The 24,729-nt window shown below is 38.2% G+C and overlaps 3 protein-coding genes across 3 annotated transcripts; 2 read left to right on the top strand and 1 right to left on the bottom strand.

Moving 5' to 3' along the window:
- Nucleotides 1–3,770: 3,770 nt before the first annotated feature.
- Nucleotides 3,771–13,346, top strand: LOC132633319 (exportin-2-like). Its single transcript, XM_060349644.1, has 2 exons — nt 3,771–6,911; nt 12,841–13,346. Exon 1 carries the CDS (start codon nt 3,970–3,972, stop codon nt 6,892–6,894), a length of 2,925 nt encoding a protein of 974 aa, XP_060205627.1. The 5' UTR covers nt 3,771–3,969; the 3' UTR covers nt 6,895–6,911; nt 12,841–13,346.
- A 2,215-nt stretch (nt 13,347–15,561) lies between these two features.
- Nucleotides 15,562–21,199, bottom strand: LOC132633318 (uncharacterized). The gene is made up of 7 exons (XM_060349643.1): nt 20,549–21,199; nt 19,541–19,845; nt 18,612–19,277; nt 17,983–18,111; nt 17,543–17,746; nt 16,686–16,886; nt 15,562–15,955 (listed from the first exon to the last, which is right to left on the bottom strand). The coding sequence occupies exons 1-7, from the start codon at nt 20,814–20,816 to the stop codon at nt 15,836–15,838; spliced, it is 1,893 nt and encodes a 630-aa protein (XP_060205626.1). The 5' UTR covers nt 20,817–21,199; the 3' UTR covers nt 15,562–15,835.
- A 1,670-nt stretch (nt 21,200–22,869) lies between these two features.
- On the top strand, nt 22,870–24,514 carry LOC132631524 (uncharacterized). Its single transcript, XM_060347095.1, has 2 exons — nt 22,870–23,799; nt 23,915–24,514. Exons 1-2 carry the CDS (start codon nt 22,870–22,872, stop codon nt 24,512–24,514), a joined length of 1,530 nt encoding a protein of 509 aa, XP_060203078.1.
- The last annotated feature ends 215 nt before the right edge of the window (nt 24,515–24,729 follow it).

Here is a 24,729-nt window from a genome sequence, read left to right as displayed (position 1 = left end):
AAAATTAAAGACCGCACCTTTGAAGGAAAAACCACGCAAACTCATTCAAGCTCAACTTTCAGGTCTAAGTCTTAAATGAATGGATCAAGTACACAAAGTAACCGCTTTAGGACCCCATTTAAAGAAGGGTCATTTGCACTTTTTTCTCTATTTTGTGCCGGTCTTTCATTTTTTCCCCTTCAAATGGGTTAGTCTTTCACAATCTAACTTACGCCTAGAGGGGAATAAGTTATGCATCATAATATTCACAAGTTATGTCAGCGCCGCCTAAAGAACTTATGCCCGCTAGGCATAAGTTTGATTTTTGAAGGACAAAAATTAAAGACTAGTCCATTTGAATGACAAACCGTGCAATTACTTCTTTAACGAATAACTGAAGTGTTAAAAGTTTAGCCATCTCAAAAGGAAATTCAAATATACAAGATCGAAATTAAAAATCACGAGTTTGAAGATTCAAACTTCAGTGCTTCGAGTCGGTAGTCTGACTCCCCATCTCAAAAGTAATAAACAATAACAAATTAATCTCAATGAGGAAATAGTAGAATATGGTTTACGAAGAAGCAGAAACAACAACAGATTGTCTTGATGTTATCCGAAACTAGCTAAATTTTAAGTAATTTTTAAAAATTATATATTTTTTAAATGTTCCCTTACAATAGGTTTACCTATATGTTTTAAACTGTGCCCTTACAATAGGTTTAGCTAGTACCACTTCTACAACAATATATACTGTGTATATATGAAGAAGTAAAATCATCACTTGATAAATAATACTAACAAATTAACTTCAATGCTGAACAAGTAGAATATGGTTTACAGCATGCCAGTAGTTTCAAATGTGAACCAACAGCATCCATCTATATGTAACAATTAACGGAGAAGGAGACTCTGTAACTCAATGTTGAAATTCTTTACTATATGCTTCTTACACACTATAAAATAATATGCTACTAGCTTAACATAGTAGTAAACAACAGTTGGATTCAACTAATCGTACCGTTGTATACCTTCCGGGTATACAACTATATGAATTGTATTACCCTGAAGTATACAACAAATTTGTACTACAGAATTTTTAATGCGCAAATTTGTAAATGGCTATTTGCTGATAATGTTTTTACTCAGCCTACGTGATCATGTAAAAGTCCCTTAATTGGTTTCTGCTTTAGGCTCTTTGTTAACAAGACTATATTTATTTGAAGTTTGAACCCAAAGGACCTGTCCGAGAACGAACTTGTCAGCCCTTGTTTCTTCTTGGGTTTTGGTTGGACCTATTCAGAAAGAGTTGTTTTAAATATAATATATAATGACGTTTATCGTAAAACCAGTACTAGTACAGCTAAATGAGACGAACATTATTTACCATTGTCACGTATCAATTAAGCTTAAGGATGAGTACAATGAAGAAAGCTTAGCACATTGTTTAACAAGACAAATCAGTGATCAAAATATGAAAATTCAAATAGTAAACTCATAGGCTCAAATCCACTATTGTGTCCTTTTTCTTTTCCTGCAGTTAACCTAACAAGAGACTGAGAAAGAAAAGATCACACGGCAAGTGAAAAATAATGAACCAAATTGCTAATTTCCTTTTAAATGTAATAATTTGACATATGGTACTTCAGTTATTTTTGGTTGATAAAGTTGACTGTGCTGGGCTGTTAGCCAACCTCGTGGGCCATCGATTGCAATGTTTGGAGGTCAAAAACTCAAAATATTTGGAACATTTATATGGATCAACAAAATGGTATAACAACATTTGCCTAAATGGCGTGGGATGACCATTTTATGAGACTTTTTAAATATTTAATTGCTGTTTAAATTGTAATATAAAAAATGAATACTTTTTACACCTGAATTTATAAACTTCGGTTATGTCTTAAATTGAGGTCCTACACTTGGCTCCGTGCACTTGCCCCTTAGACGCAGTGGCTATAACGCAGTCCAGTTAAAGTCTCATTTGCACTTTTGTCCCTATTTTGTGTTAGGTCTTTAATTTTTGTCCTTCAAATGGGCTGCTCTTTAATTTTGCCCTTTAAAATCGAATTTATGTCTAGAGGGTCACGCATTATAATATTCACAAGTTATGCTGGCGCCCTTAAATAACTTATGCCCCGCTAGGCGTAAGTTCGATTTTCAAGGGAAAAAAATAAAGACCAGCCCATTTGAAGGGGAAAAGCTTAAAGACCAGTCCATTTGAAGGGCAACAACAACATACCCAGTGTAATTCCATACGTGGGGTCTGGAGAGGGTAGAGTGTAAGCAGACCTTACCCCGCCTTGGAATGTAGGAAGACTGTTTTTGAAAGACACACGGCTCAAGAAAAAATAAGACAAAAGGTTAGATAAAAATTGACGAACCGTTTGAAGGGAAAACCGTGCAATTACATCCCTAAAATTGGCTATCGTACACTTGCTACTTTGACGTAGTAGCTATAGCCCAGTCCATGAGAAGTAAAAGGAAGGGCAACTTACAAGAATAACTACCTTTTACGGGTTATTGACAATTAGTAGCTACCTTTTATCAATTTACAATTTGTAGCTAGTTTATGGCAAATTCATTGTATTTGAATATATTGTTCAGTTGTATCCAACCTTATCTGATGTCACGTGTATTTGACTGTATTTGAATACATGCAAATTTAATTTCTCTGAATACATGTGTCTTCAAAATGATTGTATTCCAGTGCATTTAAATACACGACGGAGCTGTGTGTTTTATTGTATTTATATATTGATATATCCTTTTGTTTTGGCTGTAGTTGAATTATTCGAGCTCCAATCAGCAAGGTTACCACTGGCGTTGCAAAGTTGAATGCATTTGACTGTATTTGAATGTATTTCAACAAAATTGCAGATGCAAAATTTCAAATACACTGTATTTACTCCAAAAAATTGTATACAAACATATGTATATAGATCATTCAAACAACACATAGAATGAAATACATCTAGTTTTGATATGAGAAAAACTATGTGTATAGAGGAAAAAATAACGAATACACTCAAATTTAAAATACAACATATGTATACAAAGAAAAAAAAAATCGAACACATTCTAATACACTCAGATCTAAGATAAAACAAGGAGAAGAAGCCATGAATTCCGGTATCCGTCCAGATCTGAGAAGCTTTCCTCTCCGAAGCTTCTTCTAGTTTCCTCAACCTTTCTTCAAGTTCGTCACTTTTTTCTCTGGATTTTGCACTAAAGAACATGAAATTGAGAAGATAGGGGGAACAGAGGTTGTACATGCTCAGATATAAGAAAATCCATTTCAGATCTGGCCGGTGTGGTCGCCGGAAGTTATATATGCTACCGATTTAATGTTTCTTCTCCGACAGGAACTCTATTTTCGGTGGCGGTGGGGGAGACTATACTGGATTCATGTCGCCGGTGATGAATGAAAACCTTGTAACCACTGGAATTGGATCACAAAGGCCAACTTGGATTAAACTAGAGACGGAGAATTCACACAGTTTCTTTAGTTTCCGGCGACAGCGGCGGAGTCAATACTATTCAGGCGAAGGAGAGAGACAGAGAGAGTTTTGTGTGAGAATGAAATAATTGATAGTATTTTTTATCCTTGTATATGAATACATAGTAATTAGGTACGGTAGGTAATTAAATACATAATATAGGTAATTAATTTAAAGTGTAGCTATTATCCATAAATACCTCTAAAAGGAAACCTGAGAGGCCCAATTAGAAAAAATATAAGCCCAGGCCCATTAACAAACAAACAGCCAGCTTAAGTTGCAAAAATCCCCCCTAATCACTCAAGTCGTTCCTTCAAACTGTTTGCATTTCTCTCACACCGCCACAATCTCAAATCCATCGCTCCAAAAAGGTACTACTCTTCTCAATCTCCATTTCCATTTCCATTTCCTCCTTTTCAATCCCCAAAAAACCCTATTTTTATCCCTATACTATACGTTTTCAATACAATACTCTTCGGTAAAACCCTAGAAAATGGAATGGAACACTGAAACGGCACAATTCCTCTCCCAATGCTTCCTCAACACACTCTCTCCGTCACCCGAACCACGCCGTCAAGCTGAAAATGCACTTTCCGAAGCTTCCGATAGACCTAACTATGGACTTGTAGTTCTTCATTTAGTAGCTGAACCTTCCGTTGACGAACAGATCCGTCAATCTGCTGCCGTTAACTTTAAAAATCATTTAAAAGCCCGTTGGGCGCCGTCCCCACCTAGAGAGCACAATGTTCCGGCCCTAAACCCGATATCCGACCCGGAAAAAGCACTCATTAAGAGCTTAATTGTTTCACTCATGCTTAAGTCTTCACCTAAGATACAGTCACAGTTAAGTGAGGCGTTGGCGGTTATTGGGAAACATGATTTCCCGAAAGCGTGGGAGAGTTTGTTGCCTGAGCTTGTTGCCAATCTCGATAGCTTAACGCGAGGGAATGATTATGTTTCTGTTAACGGTGTGTTGGCTACGATTAATTCCTTGTTTAAGAAGTTTAGGTATCAGTTTAAGACGAATGAGTTGCTTCTTGATTTGAAATACTGTCTTGATAACTTTGCGAAGCCGCTTTTGGAAGTGTTTAAACGGACTGTTAGTTTGATCGATCAGGCTGTCGCGTCTGGTGCAAATGCTGCGACGCTTAAGTTGTATGTAGAGTCTCAGAGGTTGTGCTGTAGGATATTTTATTCATTGAATTTTCAAGAGTTGCCCGAGTTTTTCGAGGATCATATGGATGAGTGGATGATTGAGTTTAAGAAGTATCTTACTGTGAAGTACCCCGTGCTTGAGGATAGTGGGAATGATGGCCTTGCTGTTGTTGATGGGTTGCGTGCTGCGGTTTGTGAAAATATTGGTCTTTATATGGAGAAGGAGGAGGAATTGTTTCAAAAGTATTTAAGCGGGTTTGTGGAGGCTGTATGGAGTCTTCTTGTGGTTTCGTCTGCATCGTCTAGTAGGGAACGACTTACTGTTACTGCAATCAAGTTTTTAACCACTGTTAGTACTAGTGTTCATCATACTTTGTTTGAAAGAGATGACATTTTGGAACAGATTTGCCAGAGTATTGTTATTCCCAATGTAATGCTGAGGGACGAGGATGAGGAGTTGTTTGAAATGAACTATATTGAGTTTATTAGAAGGGATATGGAAGGGAGTGATCTTGACACGAGGAGGAGGATTGCATGTGAACTACTCAAGGGCATTGGCATGCATTACAAAGATAAGGTCACGGCTAAGGTTTCCCTTCAGATAAAAAATTGTCTGGGCTTGTTTTCTCAGAATCCAGACGCAAATTGGAAATATAAGGATTGCGCTATCTATTTGGTTGTCTCACTTGCCACTAAAAAGGCAGGTGGTAGTTCAGTATCAACTGATCTTGTGGATGTTGAGAACTTTTTCGGGTCAGTTATTGTACCAGAGTTGCAAAGTAGGGATGTGAGTGCTTTTCCAATGTTGAAGGCAGGTGCATTGAAGTTCTTTACTATGTTCAGAAATCAGCTGCCAAAGACTGTTGCTATGGCATTACTTCCAGATGTTGTGCGCTTCCTTACTTCAGAGTCAAATGTGGTTCATTCTTATGCTGCGAGTTGCATTGAGAAACTGTTGCTTGTCAAAGATGATGGGACACGAGCAAGATATACAGCGGCAGATATTAGTCCTTTTTTGCTAGTGTTGATGACTAACCTTTTTAGTGCCATGGAGAAGCCAGAATCGGAGGAGAATCAATATATAATGAAGTGTATCATGCGAGTGCTTGGAGCTGCTGAAATTTCTCGTGATGTTGCCTCAGCTTGCATAACTGGTCTGACAAATGTTCTCACCAGAGTCTGCCAGAACCCCAAGAATCCCGTTTTCAACCATTATCTCTTTGAATCAGTAGCTGTTCTTATTAGGAGAGCCTGTGAGAGGGATCCTACTCTTATATCTGCTTTTGAAGGTAGCCTTTTCCCTGGCCTCCAGATGGTCTTAGCTAATGATGTGAGCGAATTCTTTCCTTATGCATTTCAGCTGTTGGCTCAGCTTGTTGAGTTGAATAGACCTCCTTTACCTCAGCACTACGTGCAGATTTTTGAGATTCTCCTTTTACCTGAGTCATGGAAAAAGTCCGCAAATGTTCCAGCTCTTGTCCGATTGCTCCAAGCATTCCTTCGGAAGGCACCCCATGAGCTTAACCAGCAGGGCAGGCTGTCTAATGTTCTGGGTATTTTCAATACACTGATTTCATCTCCCAGCACAGATGACCAAGGTTTTTATGTGCTCAACACGGTTATTGAAAATCTTGGGTACGATGTAATATCACCTTTTGTGGGCCACATTTGGGTTTCACTTTTTAATCGGCTGCAGCATGGCAGAACAGTGAAGTTTCTGAAGAATCTTGTGATATTTATGTCTTTTTTCTTGGTCAAGCATGGGTTACAGAATCTCGTGGTTTCAATGAATGCTGTTCAGAAGGATGTATTTCAGACCATTGTGGAGCAATTTTGGGTACCTAACCTCAAGCTAATCACAGGATCTGTTGAACTCAAGCTGACTTCAGTTGCTTCAACTAAACTAATATGTGAATCTTCAACATTATTGGATTCCAAGGTTCGGGGCAAAATGCTTGACAGTATTGTTACTCTTCTCTCTAGACCGGAGGAAGAGAGAGTGTCGGAGGAGCCAGAAGTTCCAGACTTTGGGGAGACTGTGGGTTATAATGCTACTTTTGTTCATCTTTATAATGCTGGGAAGAAAGAAGAGGACCCTTTGAAGGAAGTGAATGACCCAAAGCAATATTTGGTGGCTTCCTTGGCGAATCTTGCTGCTCTTTCCCCTGGAACATATCCACAGCTTATTACAGAAAATCTTGAGGCAGCAAATCAAGCAGCACTCCTTCAGCTCTGCAGCTCCTATAATCTCTCAATAGTTTGAGAAAAACCCATGCGGTGGTATGCATTCTTCTTTGTGCTTCTTGATTCTGTTTAATTGTCATATTACGTTGTGGAAGGAATATACCTCATGTTTGAAGGATCAAAATTTAATTGTACGGTTGGAGTTTTGTCTAGACTGTGCTACCCCTTTGATTATTAGACCCATTGAATATGGCTTAGAATCCAGCGTTCAGGTTGTCAGCAATTATTTATTATATTGCTGCTCTAATTGAAGGAAGGTGAATTGGTATTGATATTGTGCATGATACTGATTAAAAAAAAAAGATATAGTAATAGATATGCATGCAGATATTACCTAATTATCAAAGTGATAGGAAAGTTGTTTGAGTTAACAATCTTTTTTTTTTCCCCTTATCTGCAGTTTTAGTTATAACTATTATATCGAACGGCGCTTATTGAGTTGTAGAGTCTGGTCATGTTATTACATTAAGTGCTAAAAAAGTAAAACAGTTTAACTTACAAAAAAAGGGTAGGACGTTTACTTTGTTTGGTCTAGCTGCATATCTTGTTATGGGGATTTTGATAGTTTAGTGCGCCAAGTTGCTGATATCAGACCCTTATTGTTGATATTTTCTTCGTAAGTAGCTTCATTGAAGTTAGTTTGCAGTTCGAGGTTCGTTGTTGGGATCATTTTGGAAGTTGCCAAGCCCAAGCCTTTTTTCTCTTTTTTGCTTATGGAAAGACACAGTTTATTTTCTCACTGAAATGAATTTAGTGCTTTGTGAAAAGATTTTTGGATAAAAAGCATAAGTTGTCTTAGATAATGCACTAAGCTAGTGTGTCTCTGAATAGTTACATTTTGTGAAATTCCTCATGTATAACAAGGAATCTGAATCCTGTTCAAAAACCTAGGTTGTTCAGACTCGGGTGCGGGTGTCCGATACGGGTGCGGATCTAGAGGTCGGATCCTTCATGATCTAAATTTTAAGATTCGGGGATACATATCCAAGTATGGATTAGGGTGCGGGGATTCGGCTAAAATAATTCAAATATCTAAAAATAGAGTTATAAAACCTAAATTATGAGATATTATGTGGAAAACTTGAGGAGAAAATATTGATCAAGAGGAGATAAAAGGAAAAGGGGTGATACATAAATTTCTATATACAAGGTATTCCAATTTCTTCAGTTTCACCATAGCTTTTGTTGTAATCAATAATATGTTACTCGGACTACAACAACAACAACAATAACATACCCAGTGAAATCCCACTATGTGAGGTCTGGGGAGGGTAAAGTGTACGCAGACCATACCCCTATCTCGGAAGACAGGGAGGCTGTTTCCGAAAGACCCTTGGCTCAAGAGAAATCACAACGAGAAGGGTTAGATAAGCACAAGCAGTTCAAAGCAAAATGCAAATGAAACTAAAGAAAGCGAATAAGTCAAAATAAAGCAGTCTGAAAAAAGGGAACAGTAGCTACCACAGATAAATAAGATAATCGAAGTACAAGAAACCACATATAGTAGCAAGAAACAAAGGGCAATAAACTATAGATCGAAACAACGACTACCTACTAGCCCTCTACCCTAATCTGAGTCCTCCAAAACCTTCTATCTAGGGTCATGTCCTCGGTAAGCTGAACCTGCGCCATGTCCTGTCTCAGCACCTCTCCCCAATACTTTTTCGGCCTACCCCGACCTCTTATGAAACCATCCATAGCTAACCTCTCACACCTCCGCACTGGAGCGTCTGTGCCTCTCCTCCTCACATGCCCAAACCATCTCAGCCTCGCTTCCCTCATCTTGTCCTCCACTGATGCTACTCCAACTTTATCCCGGATATCTTCATTCCTAATCCTATCTCGCCTGGTGTGCCCACACATCCATCGCAGCATTCTCATTTCCGCAACTTTCATCTTTTGGACATGAGAGCTCTTGACTGCCCAACACTCTGCCCCGTACAACAAGGTCGGTCTCACAACCACTTTGTAGAACCTGCCTTTAAGTTTTAGTGGCACCTTCTTATCACACAGCACTCCTGAAGCAAGCCTTCATTTCATCCACCCTGCGCCAATACGATGTGAGACATCATCATCAATATCCCCATTTTCTTGTATAACAGACTCGGGATATTTAAAACTTCTTTTCTTTGGGATGACCTGGGTACCAAGCCTCACTTCCACGCCAGACTCATGTGTCACGTCACTGAACTTGCATTCCATGTACTCTGTCTTGGTCCTACTCAACTTGAACCCTTTAGACTCCAGAGTTTATCTCCAAACCTCCAGCTTAGCGTTCACTTCGCTGCATGTCTCGTCGATCAAGACTATGTCATCCGCAAATAACATACATCATGGCACCTCACCTTGAATTCGCCGCGTCAGACAATCCATCACTAGAGCAAATAAAAATGGGCTAAGAGCTGATCCTTGGTGCAACCCCATCTCCATTGGGAAGTACTCCGAGTCTCCTCCCACTGTCCTTACCCTGGTCTTGGCTCCCTCGTACATGTCCTTGATCGCCCTAGTGTACGCTACAGGCACACCTTTGGCCTCCAAGCATCTCCATAAAACCTCTCTTGGCACTTTGTCGTAAGCCTTTTCTAGGTCGATGAAAACCATGTGCAGGTCCTTCCTCCTCTCCCTATACTGCTCCACCAGTCTCCTCACAAGATGGATGGCTTTTGTAGTCGAGCGCCACGACATGAATCCGAACTGGTTCTCTGAAATGGGCACGCCTCTTCTCACCCTCATCTCCACAACCCTTTCCCACACCTTCATAGTGTGGCTTATCAGCTTGATCCCTCTATAGTTGTTGCAACTTTGAATCTCATCTTTGTTCTTATACAAAGGGACCATCATACTCCACCTCCATTCCTCAGGCATCTTCGCCGTCTTAAAAATAACATTAAACAATCCAGTCAACCACTCCAAACCTGCCTTGCCCGCACTCTTTCAAAACTCCCCAGGGATCTCGTCAGGACCGGTAGCTCTTCCCCTGCGCATCCTGCGAACAACACCCTTAACCTCCTCCACCTTTATACTCCTACAATACCCAAAGTTGCGGCGCCTCTCAGAGTACTCCAAATCTCCCAACACAATGTCTCTCTCACCTTCCTCGTTCAAGAGTTTATGGAAGTATGACTGCCATCTCCGTCTAATGAGAGCTTCCTCTACCAATACTTTGCCATCCTCGTCCTTGACGCACTTTACTTGATCCAAGTCCTGTGCCTTTCTCTCCCTCACCTTGGCTAGCCTGAACAACTTCTTATTCCCGTCTTTGTCCTCTAGTTCTGCATATAGACGTTCAAAAGCTGTCGTTTTTGCCGTCGAAACTGCCAACTTTGCTTCCTTTCTCGCAATCTTATACGATTCCCTATTCGTCCGCTTCTCCTCCTCATCTTTGCTGTCTACCAACCTCGCGTACGCCACTTTCTTTGCTTCCACCTTTCCCTGGACTTCTCCATTCCACCACCAGTCCCCACGTTGTCTACCACGGCGACCTCTCGAGACTCCCAGGACATCTCTAGCTGTTTCCCTAATGTAGCTCGCCGTCCTATCTCACATACTGCTCGCATCCCCCCTACTCTCCCTAGCCCCCATAGCCATCAACTTCTCCCCCATCTCCTGGGCACTCGACAAAGTCAGGCTCCCCCACCTGATCCTTGGCAGGTCATCCGCGACCCTCTTCCTCTTCTTCCTCGTAATCCCCAAATCCATCACCAAAAGCTTATGTTGGGTCGTAAGGTTCTCACCCGGAATGACCTTACAGTCTTTACAAAGACCTTTATCCTCTTTTCTAAGGAGCAAAAAGTCTATCTGCGTCGCAGCCGTCGAACTACGAAAGGTTACCAAGTGCTGCTCCCTCTTCGGGAAACGCGAGTTGGCTACTACCAATCCAAAGGCTTTAGCGAAATCCAGAAGTGAGACTCCTCCTCCATTCCTGACTCCGAGGCCGAAACCTCCATGCTCATCATCATAACCCCCCGAGGTTGAGCCGATGTGTCCATTGAAATCTCCCCCTATGAATAACTTCTCGGTGGGCGGTATACCTCCCACCACTTCATCCAAATCCTCCCAGAAGCGCCTCTTCTCCTCCTCGTCCAAGCCCGCTTGTGGCGCGTAAGCACTAATAATGTTCAAGGTAAACCCTTCCACAACTAACTTAACCGCCATCATCCGGTCATTTACCCTCTTAACCTCTACGGCCTGGTCCCTTAGCTCACTATCTACTAAAATACCTACCCCATTCATATAGATTGACTTACCCGAGAACCATGACTTATACCCGTCCACATCCTTAGCTTTAGATCCTACCCATTTGGTCTCCTGGATGCAAGCTATATTAATCTTCCTCTCCTTAAGAATCTTAACTAGCTCTATGGACTTCCCCGTCAAAGTCCCAATGTTCCAGGACCCTATTCTCAACCTAGACGCTCCCTGACCCCACTTACCCCCTCTAACCGTAGCCCCCGTCCCCGACCGAGAACATGATCCTAGTCTACCATCACTCACTATAGCCACTAAGGGGAATAAAAGCAAATCAAAGATTTATCTAAAACAAACAAGAATCAATACTAAAGCACAGTTATCAAGAGACTATATGCAAGTCAGGTTACTATGACAAGAAAGATAGCACTATAAGCTAAAGGAATAAAGGCAAGAATTTTAAGTCAAGAGTCAAGAATGTGTAGCAGGCAAGATTTAACAAGGTTAAAAGACACATGAATTAATATGAGCCACCAGAGGTACCAACTCCAGGTGAAAACAATTTCAAAACAAAAAATAAAAAAACCTGTTCCACGCCGGAGTACTGTTCACACCGGAGCACTGTTCATCGACGGAATACTGTTTACCGCCGGAAACCCACTGGCGGAGGTTTCCTAGTGCAGAAACGAGAAGACAAGAGGCAAAAAAACAAAGAAAAGAAAGGAAAAGAGTGTATTTTTGGAGGATCCGACATGGGTGCGGCAGCATTTCTGGAGAGTCCGAGCAACTCATCATTGAATCTGCCCGGATTTCTCCCTCGGTTTTGGTAAAGTACCCAAAATTGGTTGATCAGATCGGGTATGGATCCCACAGGTGTGGCACCAAAAGTGAAGAGTCCGAGCAACATAGTCAAAAACCAGTTTGCACCAAAAAACTTACAAATAAAAAGCTCTTAACGTAAGGCTAAGTATGATTTCTGAAAAGATTAATCTTTAGTTTTTGGTTCCTAGCCATGATTTGATACCTGTAGACACCTCTTGAAGTATCGCTCAAGCTGGTGATAAGGACACATGCTGGTGTCAAATATGAATCTTATCGAGTATCTATTAGGTGCCTGGCAACATGTAACATTTGATGGTCAAGCTTAGTTTGGGTGTTTGTATCTTGGTTTATCATCACTTCATTATGCTGGCATGAAATCATACATACTTCCAGGCTTTGTATTCTTTATAATTTTGAAGTCACATAGTATGACAATTGATGATTTTCTTTTGTGAATCTTCTAGCGCACTATGTTAAATTGAAGAAAAAAAAAGTTTGTACTTCTATTCGTGCTCAAGACATGAAAGTTGGTCAGGCACCTAGTTTTTACCTTTGTTGTCGAATTGTGTCTCATAGTTGCATTTACCATCTTCCTCTCATGTTTTGGTTCCTTTATTTTGTTTTGGGCTATGACCACTTCGCTTCTTAAGGTCTTAGAGCCTGTTTGGATGGGCTTATAAAGTAAGGAATAACTTGTTTTTGTTATTTTGGCTTAAAAACAAGTGCCTTAAAGCCCTTTTTTTGTCTTACCCAAACACTACAAAAGTACTTGAAAGCTATTTTTGCTTAAAAGCACCTAAAATAAGCCAATCCAAACAGGCTCTTCATCTGTTGTCCGTCCTCTGTTTTCTCATTTCAATACATCTTTGTGATCTACTTTATCCACAGGGTCATTTGAACTTATATGCCTTTAAGTTATTTTATATGCCTAATTAATCGCTGGTTGAATTCTCAGGACCTGTGGTCAAGAAGACCGGTGCGTGGGGTACTCCGGAATCTGATTTTTCCGTCCTTGCACTTCTCTGATTATGCTGCTTATGGATCTGATGAAGCATGTAGCTCTTGTCTATGTGATAGGGTGAAGCGAACAATTGATCTAGTTTGCAGGTCGTCTGTTGCTGTTATGGAGTAGGCATTGTGCTTCCAGTTTTCCTTCTTTCGTCTTCCTGTCGCCAGTGGCAGTAGCCTCTATTGCCACTGACATTTTGGTCGGAGAAAGTTTTTTGTTTTTTGGGGTGGAGTGTCAGAGCATATGTGATTCTTAGTCATGATGAGAGTTAGTCATGGATTTGCTTCATGAGGAATTTGATGCCGCTGTGGTCAAGTAAAATAGAAATGGTCAAACACCTATAAAATTTGGGATTGAGCTGTTGTCATGGTCTTTTTGCTGTCTTGTGCTTGTTAAAGTTTTTGCTCGCTGCATCTACGATGGAATATAATGATTGCTAGATCTGGATATTGCATCACGAGAGCAGTTTTATACGCTTTCCCCCTCCTTTTTATAGACTTTCTTTTCAAGATCATTATGCATACAATAGTAAGCATAGTAACCTGGATTGGTGAGTGCTCATCATTTTAGTGTGTAATTAGCAGGACTAAAAGATCGAATAGCTATTAGTGAGTTGTTGATGTTTTCAATGGCATACTTTTCTTCCTCTGATGCCAATAAGCCTATAACAATAGTAGCAATCAACTTCTTGGCCTAAAATTATCAGAAGAGTGTGACCGATGGTGGGGCCTGAATATTCATTCTGATATACCCTTTCTTCTTATCCAAACTAAACACTTTTGGGATCACATCTTGATAATATCAAATTATTGAATGACAAACAAAATCGTTAGTCTTTTATTTCGGATAAAACCGAAAGATTATCAAACCTAACATCATTATTACTCACAAGCTTGTGGAGCAACTTTTATCTCTTTAGCCCTTCGTTTTAATGAGTTTTGACATGTTTTATCATCCATAACATTCGCGGTAAATCTTTTTTCTGTTATTCATAGGTTTTCTTGTTTCAAAATGTAATATTTCTGCTGTGGTATAATTTTTTTTGTTAGTATTAATACACGTTGCTTTAGAGGTTGTTTCAAGAATAAGACACAATCTAAACACGATGATTTTATAAAAATGTTTTTAAAAGACGGCCTTCCAAACATAAGTTGTTTTCTGAAAACATTTCAATAGATGTTCTCCAAAAAGGTACTATATCCTAGAAAATTATCAGAACACTACCTGAGCCTTAAGTACTAATGAAATGAGAACTTGCAAACGTGCAGAGTTTTCATTATTTCGTTTTTGACCTTATTGGACTCCTCTGAATTACAAGAATATTGTGAAATGATCTTTCCAAGTAAATACTTTCAAACAAGGTCCCTGATAAGTTATAATTTATCATAAGACTCATATTCTTTAAACTTAAAGCATTTCTCTACTTCTCCACAGATCTTAAGTCAGGTTTAAATATAATAAAAACAGTACAATTTTTCCACACGGAAGGAATTTCTCTTTCTAACATCATGCAAAGAGACCTCGAAGTCGAGTGTCAGGGATAGCAGCCGGTGATCTTACAGTAGTATTATACAAAGTGCAAATGTGAAAATACTTTTTCCTTGTATATAATACGAATAGTAGGTGCTGTACAGAAAACCCTTTCGCCGCCATCTCAATCGAAAGTAGTTCCCAGCTTTTAGACGATTTCATTAGCCTTCTTTTGTGTATGGATGTGTGGTGAATTATCTATGTGATTCGCTTCTCAAGTTCATGTCGTGCCTTGGATACGAAATTGCTTTGAGGAACCACTCGGAACTCCGAGTATAAAAAGGTAATTCTGTAACAAGGCTAAAATTCAGGGAAATACTAAGTACTAAAAATTCAATATGGTGCCTGTTTGTTTCAATGAGCAGCAAATTTTATACGTGACGTTTTGTCTTCGTGCATTGCTTGGCATTGAGATATAAATATCTTTTGGTGAAGAATTATTCTCTGCGCACTCATCTGTTTGTATAGGAAAAGAGGTTGGGAATTTTTAGCTACTTAACCTCGGTTTGGGGAGCTTTGAAGGCTTGTTAATTTTTTTAATGTCACGGGTCGTGTTTCCGCCAGGGTAATTTATTTGGATCAGGCAACTTTTTCTAGTTTAAAATAATAGTTTTCATGGAAATATGGAATAGGATGATTTCCAGCCAGTTTCATCAAATTTTCATGATTTTCTTGCAATTATACGATAAGTTGGTCGAATCACCTTTTGTACCGGTTTAATGGAATGACGATAACTTTGTAGCTGGTTGATACCCTGTCAAGCATCTGAAAATGTTTTACTACATAATGGTGGAATGCAAAAAATGACAATGGGGCAGAGCACATCACAGTATAGTACAAAGAAACTCCAGCGAGATTATAAGAAAATCTAACTCTCAATAAAATTGGTGAAGTTTACCTTTAGAGGGAAAGTAGTGGCAGAGATTATTGACACGGATGTTTAGTCAGAGGATATTAATGGGAATGAACAATGTTTCTCGACAAGTAAAGGTATCATCATCATAGGTGACCAAGTACATTTACTTGAGACATAATGATGGAACACATGATCTCAAAACAGCAATTTGTCTTCTACTCAACCATGGTTTTCAGGTAAAAGAACACAAATGAGGGAAGAGAGATGGAAATAGATCCACCTTGGAGAAATAAGCTGCACTTTACTGCTGAAAGAATGTACACAGAAAGTTATCTCCCACTCCTTATGTGGCAGATGACATAACCAAGGATAAGAGAAACTAGTAAAACAAGCTTAAGAATCGGTGAAACTCTAACTAAAAGCTCTAAAGCAGAGCTCCAAACTATCAGCAAGACTACCTAAAGATGGGCTACCTTCCGAGTAAATTTTATAAAGCAAAATACAAAAAGATATTAATAAATCCACAGGATGCTGCTTGACTTGACAGAGAGCACCCTATTGGTGTTGCAGTTGTTCAACTAAAATTCTATTGATGAAGGGTGACATAGCCGCTAACAATGCCTTGGGACACTCCTCATGCGGAAGATGACCACACCCCGATATTGCAACCAGTCTCTGTACGTTAAATAGATATCACAGTTAATAGCCTGAGACTCTAACAACATTATGATTTTATCTGAAGCAAGCTCATAAAATGTTGTTTCAATTTCATTCTCAGATGGTACAAGTATTTATATTCGCTACGCATTATCAATATTATGTGCATACAAGTCTACACGGTGAAACAGGATTTTCAACAGAATAAATGCGTCATTCAGGACATCCTTGAAACAATTAGAAGTCAGTAAAGAAAAACAAAAAGAAAATCAACACTAAGCTGTGATCTCTGTGTCCTTTTGTGCTGTCAGCTCAATTCTCCAATATCTTTGGTGATTATCACCACATTGATAATAATCTTTTAGACACTATGGATCTTCAGTTTAATTTTCTGCTTTATAGATCAATGTTCAGGGGTTATAGTGGCTTAATGGCTTTGGTAGTCCCAATTTCAATTAGTTCAATTACACTAACTTTTTAAAGTTCCCCGGTAAGAGGCGTGTTACTGATGAGTAAAATCATACATGAGGCAAGAATACTCATACGAGGTGGTGTTTGGTTTTGAACTTTTCCGGACTGTGTAAGGAAAAATTAGTAAATAATTAATCAAGGGTATAACCAGTTTCACTGATCTAGATCAAGTAATTCAGCTTCTATTGTGAAAACCAACGCATGACACAGAGTTAGATAATGACATACAATAGACTACAGCTGCAGAGATGGATATAGAGAGATTGAGACAACTCACAGAATTTACAAGTTTTGAAGCCATAGCTTGAACAGACTTCAAAGATACAAGTGCATCTTCAGCTCCCCCAATCACCAAAACTGGCAAACTTTCAACTGCTTTTAGCAATGCTGCTGCCTTTTCTGGGGAGAGGACTGTCTCATATGATTGTTTCCCTATCTCATGGAGGGCTTCATCCCAACCTTCCACACATAATGGTGCCTGATTACATACACAAGCAGAAAGAATTAAGATTGGAATATGATACACATAAAGAGTCTAGAGATGCCGAAAGAAGAGGCCTGAAACCATTTCGCAAAAAAATTATAGGCATCTTGTATGCCGGAAGTGGCAAGTACTTCCATCTTGACGATGACAATCTATTACACATATATAAGGGAATCCAGAACTGTTGATCTCCTAAAACTTTTCCATAATGGTTTCAGTTCATCCATATCAAATGTTGAACCCCCACAAATACTATTTTCTCTGGTTATTTATTATTGAGTGGAGGTTAGGAAGAAAAAGGAAAGGAAATGAAGGGCAGATAACCACACGTTGTAGAAGCTCCTTGAACATGAATATGTATATTGAACTGAATCATCTAATATGTGTGCAGAGCTGAAAAACCATCAAAGAGAAGATTGATGAAACTGTTATGTGCCCTACACCTCCTTTTCTTTTTCTTCCCAACTTCCACTCAACAATAAATAATAAGCAGCTCATTCAAAGAGTCTATATTAAGGAGGGCTATGACATCATGCATCCCAGGATACACCAAATGAAGATATGAAATTTATAGACAACAGATTTAGAGGGTTCTTGTCAATCAAACAAAAGATTAGCACACTTAACATTTAAAGAATAAGAAACCATACCTTGTAAAAGCTCAAAACCTCAGTTGTCAACTTCGTTGCGTCATACCATGCTCGTCTATTAACAACTTGAGTAATTTCTGTTCGCAAAAGAGGACGGACCAAGTGCTTTTTTCCAAGTGAAGTGCGTAATAATACTCTTGCGAAGGCAGGAACCAGTTCTCTTGACAAGCTAACACCCAATAATACAATCCCCTTGATCTTAACCTAATATAGAAGGCAAAAGTAGTAAAATAGTCAAAGCAATGAACAACTCTATATCAGAAATTTGAACACCCTGTCAAAACTAAGGCACACAAGATTTAACACACTCTTCTTCAACGATGATATAAATGTATAAGCATATGCCAAAAAGCGGGCTACGGACATATTTTCTCAAGATGAATCATAATTTTACCAGGTGCCAACTAAAACATGTTAAAACACACACCCCGACCACTCACATCATTAAAATTTGTGGATGACTGGACTCTTTGTGCAGCCTTTAGTGCAAGCAGTCCACCATCATCATGGCCAACAAGTACAACTGAAGTAAAACCCATCTCTGAACAGAAGGACAGAAGCAGGTCAACCTGACAAGTGAAATTTCAACTGTTAAAAAAGAAAAGCCAAGACATTTAAAAGGAAAACAATAGCCCTTATGTCATTACACTATCTGTCTGAATGAAGGACAGCTATAGGTCTATAGCCCAACAATCAGATTCTCTAATACTAATTGTAAAAGGATATTTTCAGATGCCATCTGTTCTCATAGTTAAAGAAACACCCTACATATATAGTACAACACATGCATTGCATTACACTTATATACATAAGCTCCTACAAATTAGAGCCTTGAACACTCTGTTTAACATATGTGCTAAAGCTTACAGACTCATTCTTCTGGTGCTTGCAGCTTCAATGGGTAATTCACTTTTCATTGCCCCCCACCCCCCACCAAAAAAAAAAAAAAAAAAAAAAACCCCGGTAATTCCACTGTTATTTATTTTCAATTCATTACAGCCACCTCTCTTGTTTGGTTTCATGCTGAAAATAGTCCATCAAAACATAAAATTGGAAAGTGAGACATTACCTGAGCATCAATCGTGTAGGGATTGGGCAAATGATCCTCCTCCCAGTCTGTTCGGAAAGGCCTAGATGTCAATCCCCATCCTGGCCTGTCAAAGGCAGTGACTGCACAACCTACCTGCTGAGCTAGTACTCCCATCACATTTCTCCAAGAGAAGACCCCACCACCAAAACCATGTACCAAAACAATTCCAAACTGATCATTACCTTCCAGATCTTGTATAGGACGAGGAGACCCCGACCTATTAACTGCATCTCCATCACCAACTTCATCTAGGTTGAGATTAGGCATTTCTTCAGACAGGTGAAAGCCATCTAATAAAGGTGTGGAGAGACAGTTTGCAGGATATTGACTACTGTAGCTCCTCCGAATACGATAATCCACATTTGATAAAAGACTTAGTGGCCTGTCTACATGGGCTGTGGAGGACAAAGAACGGCAAGGTGATCCAGGCAACCTAAGTTTGTAATGAAGAGTAAGCCCTGAGCAAGAAATAAATAAGCTGTCAACATCAGCAAGCAGTTTGGCAGGGATTTCCCCGTCCTCACGAGCTGATCCTGCAAGTTTCCTCCTCATTCCACTATCACATTTTGATCCTTTCCCAGCAGAAGGAGTTGGAGACCGTGGTAGCTTATTGTATGCAGAGAAAACAACTTTACAAGGAAGGACCTGTCATTTCCAATAAATCAATTGTTACAAACTTATAGGTTCCATTAAATTGCTTCTTTGGTCAATGAGTAAATCAATAAACCAAAACCAGTGATTATCTTCACATGGTTAACATTATCTTGGACAAATCGCAAGTATTTCATGGAAAAGTAGTTAGCTTCTTTCAAAGAAATGCAAACCAGAACCGTCCAGTTGGTATCATCAAGGATTAAATGTGTCCAATAAGATAAGGAAACTAGAAGGAGAAAAACATAACAACTTACAGCTTCGGGGTCAATTCGGTGAAACAAGAGTTTCCTCCTAGCTCGACAGCTTGTTCTATAGGCAACAACAATATGTCCAACAGCAAAGACTATAGATGATAGAAACAACACAGGCATCCCCCATGACTTTTCCAAGTGAAGCTTTTGCTCAATAGAAGATGAAGCTTCAGCCTCCATGTATGAATTTCCAGAAAAAACACTCGCCTTTATGGAAACAAGAATAATGGATATAATGGAACAGAGTGTAGCAGTTCCGAGATATGGTCCATGTGAAAGAGCAGGTCCATCACACATAGAATAAACACCTATCATCAAAATCTAATATGGATTAGTTCCAGAGGCAAAAATAGCCAAATAACAAGTACTCCTAAGAACCAATTCCAATTTGAATCATAACATCAACACATTTGGAACTAATACTTAAACACAAAATCCAGTAAAGAAAACAATATTAAATCTCCATAGAAGAAGAAGGGCAAGTCTAGGCGAAAATGATTTTAACTTTCAGCTCCCGTTTGGCCATAGATTTTGGAAGCTTTTTTTTTTTTGAGAAAAAATTGAAAACACTGTTTGTCCATGGAATTTGATCAGTTTTGAAAAAAAAATTGAAGAAAAACTTTCAAGTTCCAAAAATGGGTCTGGACCGGTTTTTGGGTGAAATTTTTCTTATACTCACAAAACTTCAAATTTTTTCAAGTAAAATGCATGTTCAAAAACAACTTGAAACACAACTTCAAAAACTCTTTTTTCAAGTTTCACAACATTATCTAGCTCAGTAACATATTTCAATATATTGCAATTGGAGTTACCAACCCAAAATACACATCAAACTTCAAGTATACTGAGACAATAACCTAAAATTCCAATCAAACTGGAAAACTACAAATGAGAGAAAAAAAAGGTAAAACTAGAAGGAGCAAGCATGAATACAAGAGGATGCTCAGAATTATGTAAAACAGGCACTAACTAGGAAAATAATTGAAAAGGAAATGGTAAATAAGCACGTACAGGTGATGATAAGAGATCTCATGATCGAAACGAGAGGAATATCCGTCAATGAAGTTTTGAACGCATATCTGTGCCAATGCTCTTTAAAACTGTAACATCTTAGGCACGTAAAACTAGAAACGAACATGCTAGTAACCACAAAATCCCCTATTGACACCATCACTGGCGCCGATACCATTAGCAGCGACGCCAACATCACAACCATGAAATATATAGTCCTCAAACATCTCTTTACCTTCTCCGTCCCTCCCTTTCCCATGGAAGCCATTAGTAATGTTGCTGAAAATAAAATAAATTATCTCCAGGCTGCTCTGTTTAATAACTAATTGGGCCAATGCAAATTACAAAAACGATTTTTCTTCCTGTCTTAACAACTCATTTTCGTACAATTCAGGTACATTTTGGTGAATAATATTAGATCGCACATGAAATTAGAGACGGTGGCTCAAAGGCCATCTCTAATTTAAAAAAAAAAAAACGGTAACTTTTGGTTTTTCAGTGTTAGTATAAGATGTTGTTGTGCTTAGGGTTTTTAGTTGTAGAAAGCTTAAGGAAAATGGAGAGTGTAACTGTTTACTTAGCTTTCTCTTATGAAAAAAATGATGAGCAGAAAATTTTTAAATATAGACAGGCGGAATGAGGTTGTCGATGGAGTTTTTGTACTATCGCTTTCTCACTCTTTATTTATTTGTGTGTGTTTTGAGCTGTATTTTTTCTTATTTCTCCTTTACCACCTTTTTATTAAAGGGAAATGAAATAACTAGTCAGCTTTGTTTGTATCGTTTACTTTTAGATACCTTTTTTTTATTATTATTTCTTTTCAATCGTTTACGGTGAAATTGGAGAAGTCTAATTAGTCAATGCTCAATAGTAAAGAGAAAAGGACCAAAATCATCCATAATCTTTAGATTTGGATCAAAATCATACATATTTTTTCACATGGAGCACTAATAGTACATTATGTTTGCATAAGCGGTGCACTTTTAGTCAAACTCCTAAATAAATTTAACGGAAAAGAACAAAAATGCCCCTGAACTTTTAGAAAAGGTATAAAAATACCTTTTATTCATCTATTTTGCTAAAACTACCCCTCAATTCAACTTTTTGGCTTATTTATTCCCCTTGACTAACGGACAACACTAATTTTTTTTTTAAAAAAAAAAAATTGCACATGACATTTTATTACTGAAAAATTGATTTATTCTTTTAAAAAGAAATCTGAAACCTTGGAATTTTTTTAAATTTGATTTTTTTTTAAATTTGGAAAACTTTTTTTTATCGAGTAAAACCTTGACTAACAGACAACACTAATTTTTTTTTCTTTTCAAAATGTGAAAAATTGGATTTTTATAAAAATCTGAAAAAATTAAATTTTTTATGGAAAAACTGTGTTTAAAAAAAAACCAGAAAACTATATTTTTTTTAAATCTAGAAGAAAATTATGGAGTATTAGTTTTGCACATTTTACTTAAAAAAACTATCAGTTTTTCAGATTTAAAAATTGAATTTTCTAAAAAAAAAAAAGGGGTTTCCACCCGTTAAAAAAAGTTTTCCAAACTTAAAAAAATTCCACATGTTTTAATGAAAATCCTTTTTTATATATATATATATATATATATATATATATATATATATATATATATATATATATATTACTACATTTGTTTTTTAAATAAATGGATGTTGAAAAATTATTTTTCCTTATTCTACAAATAACGATTTTTCAGATTTCTTTTTAAAAGAATAAATTAATTTTTCAGTAATAAAATGTCATGTGCAATTTATTTATTTATTTTTAAAAAAATAGTGTTGTCCGTTAGTCAAGGGGAATAAATGAGCCAAAAAATTGAATTGAGGGGTAGTTTTAGCAAAATAGATGAATAAAGGGTATTTTTATACCTTTTCTAAAAGTTCAGGGGCATTTTTGTTCTTTTCCGTTAAATTTATTTGGGAGTTTGACTAAAAGTGCACCACTTATGCAAACATAATGTACTATTAGTGCTCCATGTGAAAGAATATGTATGATTTTGGTCCTTTTCTCCAATAGTAAAAGAGGTTGTCTATATTGCTTGTGAGAACTCAATAGTGGAACTACACTTAATTAGAAAAGGACCACCATAGCACTCTAAACTCTTCCTCTCAACGGATACAAGATAAACCAGAACTGCCCACGCGCCGTCCTTATGGACCCGCCGGACGCAGCCAGAAAGGCGCGTCAGGACGGCGAAACTGCTCCTCTTCAAGGGGCGAGCCCATCTACTGAAACAATTTCACCAAAAAACTCATATGCTGCTACAATCATTTCACCCCACTCGACAGCCATGGATGCTCGACAACTCAAGGAATCAGTCACAGCTATGCATACTACTCACAATGGTGCTCCAGCTGTGATGTTTACGGCTTCTGAATATTACGGAATCATGGCCAATGAGTGTAGATTAACCATGGTGGGCAGGTTCCTTAAACCTAGGCCCCAAATTGACAAACTTCGCTCAAAATTCAAAGAATTAATCAAAACTAAGGGGACAACTACGATTGGGGTTTATGATAACTTCAATGTTTTTCTTGATTTCACAAATGAGGAGGATTTCAATGTCGTTTGGTACAGAAGGGTGATTGAAATCGAGGGACAACAAATGTGGCTACAAAAATGGTCACCGAATTTCAAACCCGAGGAAGATTTGCCTATTGCTCCAGTATGGGTTCTTCTCCCTAAACTCCCCTTCCATTTACACACTTGGCATTACCTTAAACAAATTGTTAGCTCTGTTGGTACTCCGCTGGAAATGGATATGGCTACTAAAGGTAGAACTAGGCCAAGCATGGCCAAAGTGAGAGTAGAAATAGACCTTCTCAAGCCTCAACCTGAGGCTGTTTACATTGGTCTGGTTCATGAAAACGCTCCACAATATGGTTATATGCAAAAATTGGAATATGAAGGGATTCCTAAGTATTGCAGACATTGTCGAAAATTAGGGCATATGATGGCTGATTGCAGAGTACTAGAAAAGAAAAAGGCTGCTGAAAAACAAAAAGTTGATATGCAAACTATGGATACTGAGAATGGGGTCAATATTATTAATGACAAAGGTGATGAACTTGCTAAGGCCATGGAGGAAATAACTAGCAGTAGCAATAGTGCTGGAAATGTTGAATTCAAGAAGAATCAAGTGAATATGGATATTATGAAGAATACAGTGAATGGTGTAGATAAGAAAGATCATCCAGGCAATGAGTTCCAAACTAATCGAGTGGCTGAAACTAATATTAAAGATAGGACCAACACCAACAAGAAAAAAACAAAACAAAAAAAAGCTTCCCAAAAAGAAATCCAAAGTGTTTCTCAAGCCCAACATTGTTCAACAGGTTGGTAAATATAGGAACAGGAAAATCTATACTAAACCTACCCTGAAGAACAAAAATCATGAGGATACTACAACTGATCCTATAAATACAAATAATGACAAGAATGATGCTACTCCCAGTATTCCCGTTAATCCAAATGATGACAAAGTGAAGGAACCGAATGAAGGTAGTAAAGAAGGAGTGGATCAAAATGGCTTAGATCAACGGGACGAGAAGAAGGACGGTGATACAATCAATATCAGCAATGGTAATACATGTAGCTCTTCTAATGATAAACATCAGGTACCTGCTAACAATAATGATAGTATCAACCAGAGTGTGGATTCACAAACACACGTGGACAATACTATGGAGAAGTCAGATAGCCTTCCCTCTGTGATCAAGAATATGCCAGGATTGGATTATATCGAGGTTACATCCCCAAATAGAGTAGTCGTGGTTATACTTGAAGAGCAACTACAACAACAGCAAAATATGGAAGATAATATTGGTTTCTCTCCTGTTAATAACAAAAAAAGCCGGAACAAGAAGGGAGGTAAGAAAAAGAAAGAAGACAACACCAATGCTGCTAAAGCAAAGGAAACAAAGAACTCTGTCTAATTTCCATGATTAATACAATCTTTTGGAACATTAGAGGAGTAAGGACAAAAAAATCCAATCACAGGCTTAAGAATCTTATCAAAGTTCATAAAGTTGATTTTGTTGCTATTTTAGAACCATTCTTGAATATGAGCAAAATTGAGAAATATATGAAATACTTTGGTTTTCAACATAGTCTCTCCAATTTGAATGGCCAAATTTGGCTTTTTTGGGCT

Source organism: Lycium barbarum, chromosome 3 (assembly GCF_019175385.1).
Source record: "Lycium barbarum isolate Lr01 chromosome 3, ASM1917538v2, whole genome shotgun sequence".
Classification (NCBI taxonomy): Eukaryota; Viridiplantae; Streptophyta; class Magnoliopsida; order Solanales; family Solanaceae; genus Lycium; species Lycium barbarum.
Note: the sequence above shows the minus strand (reverse complement) of the source record. Positions and strands in the feature narration are given on the sequence as shown.

Bases quoted from the DNA above. Each gene is read 5' to 3' on its own strand.
- LOC132633319 (XM_060349644.1), top strand. From the start codon at position 3,970: ATGGAATGGAACACTGAAACGGCACAATTCCTCTCCCAATGCTTCCTC.
- LOC132631524 (XM_060347095.1), top strand. From the start codon at position 22,870: ATGGATGCTCGACAACTCAAGGAATCAGTCACAGCTATGCATACTACT. The intron at 23,800-23,914 runs GTGGCTGAAACT...ATTGTTCAACAG, and splicing joins ATGAGTTCCAAACTAATCGA to GTTGGTAAATATAGGAACAG.
- LOC132633318 (XM_060349643.1), bottom strand. From the start codon at position 20,816: ATGGCTTCCATGGGAAAGGGAGGGACGGAGAAGGTAAAGAGATGTTTG. The intron at 17,747-17,982 runs GTGAGTGGTCGG...CTTCTATATTAG, and splicing joins CATCCACAAATTTTAATGAT to GTTAAGATCAAGGGGATTGT. The intron at 16,887-17,542 runs GTATGGTTTCTT...GTATGTAATCAG, and splicing joins AGGTTTTGAGCTTTTACAAG to GCACCATTATGTGTGGAAGG.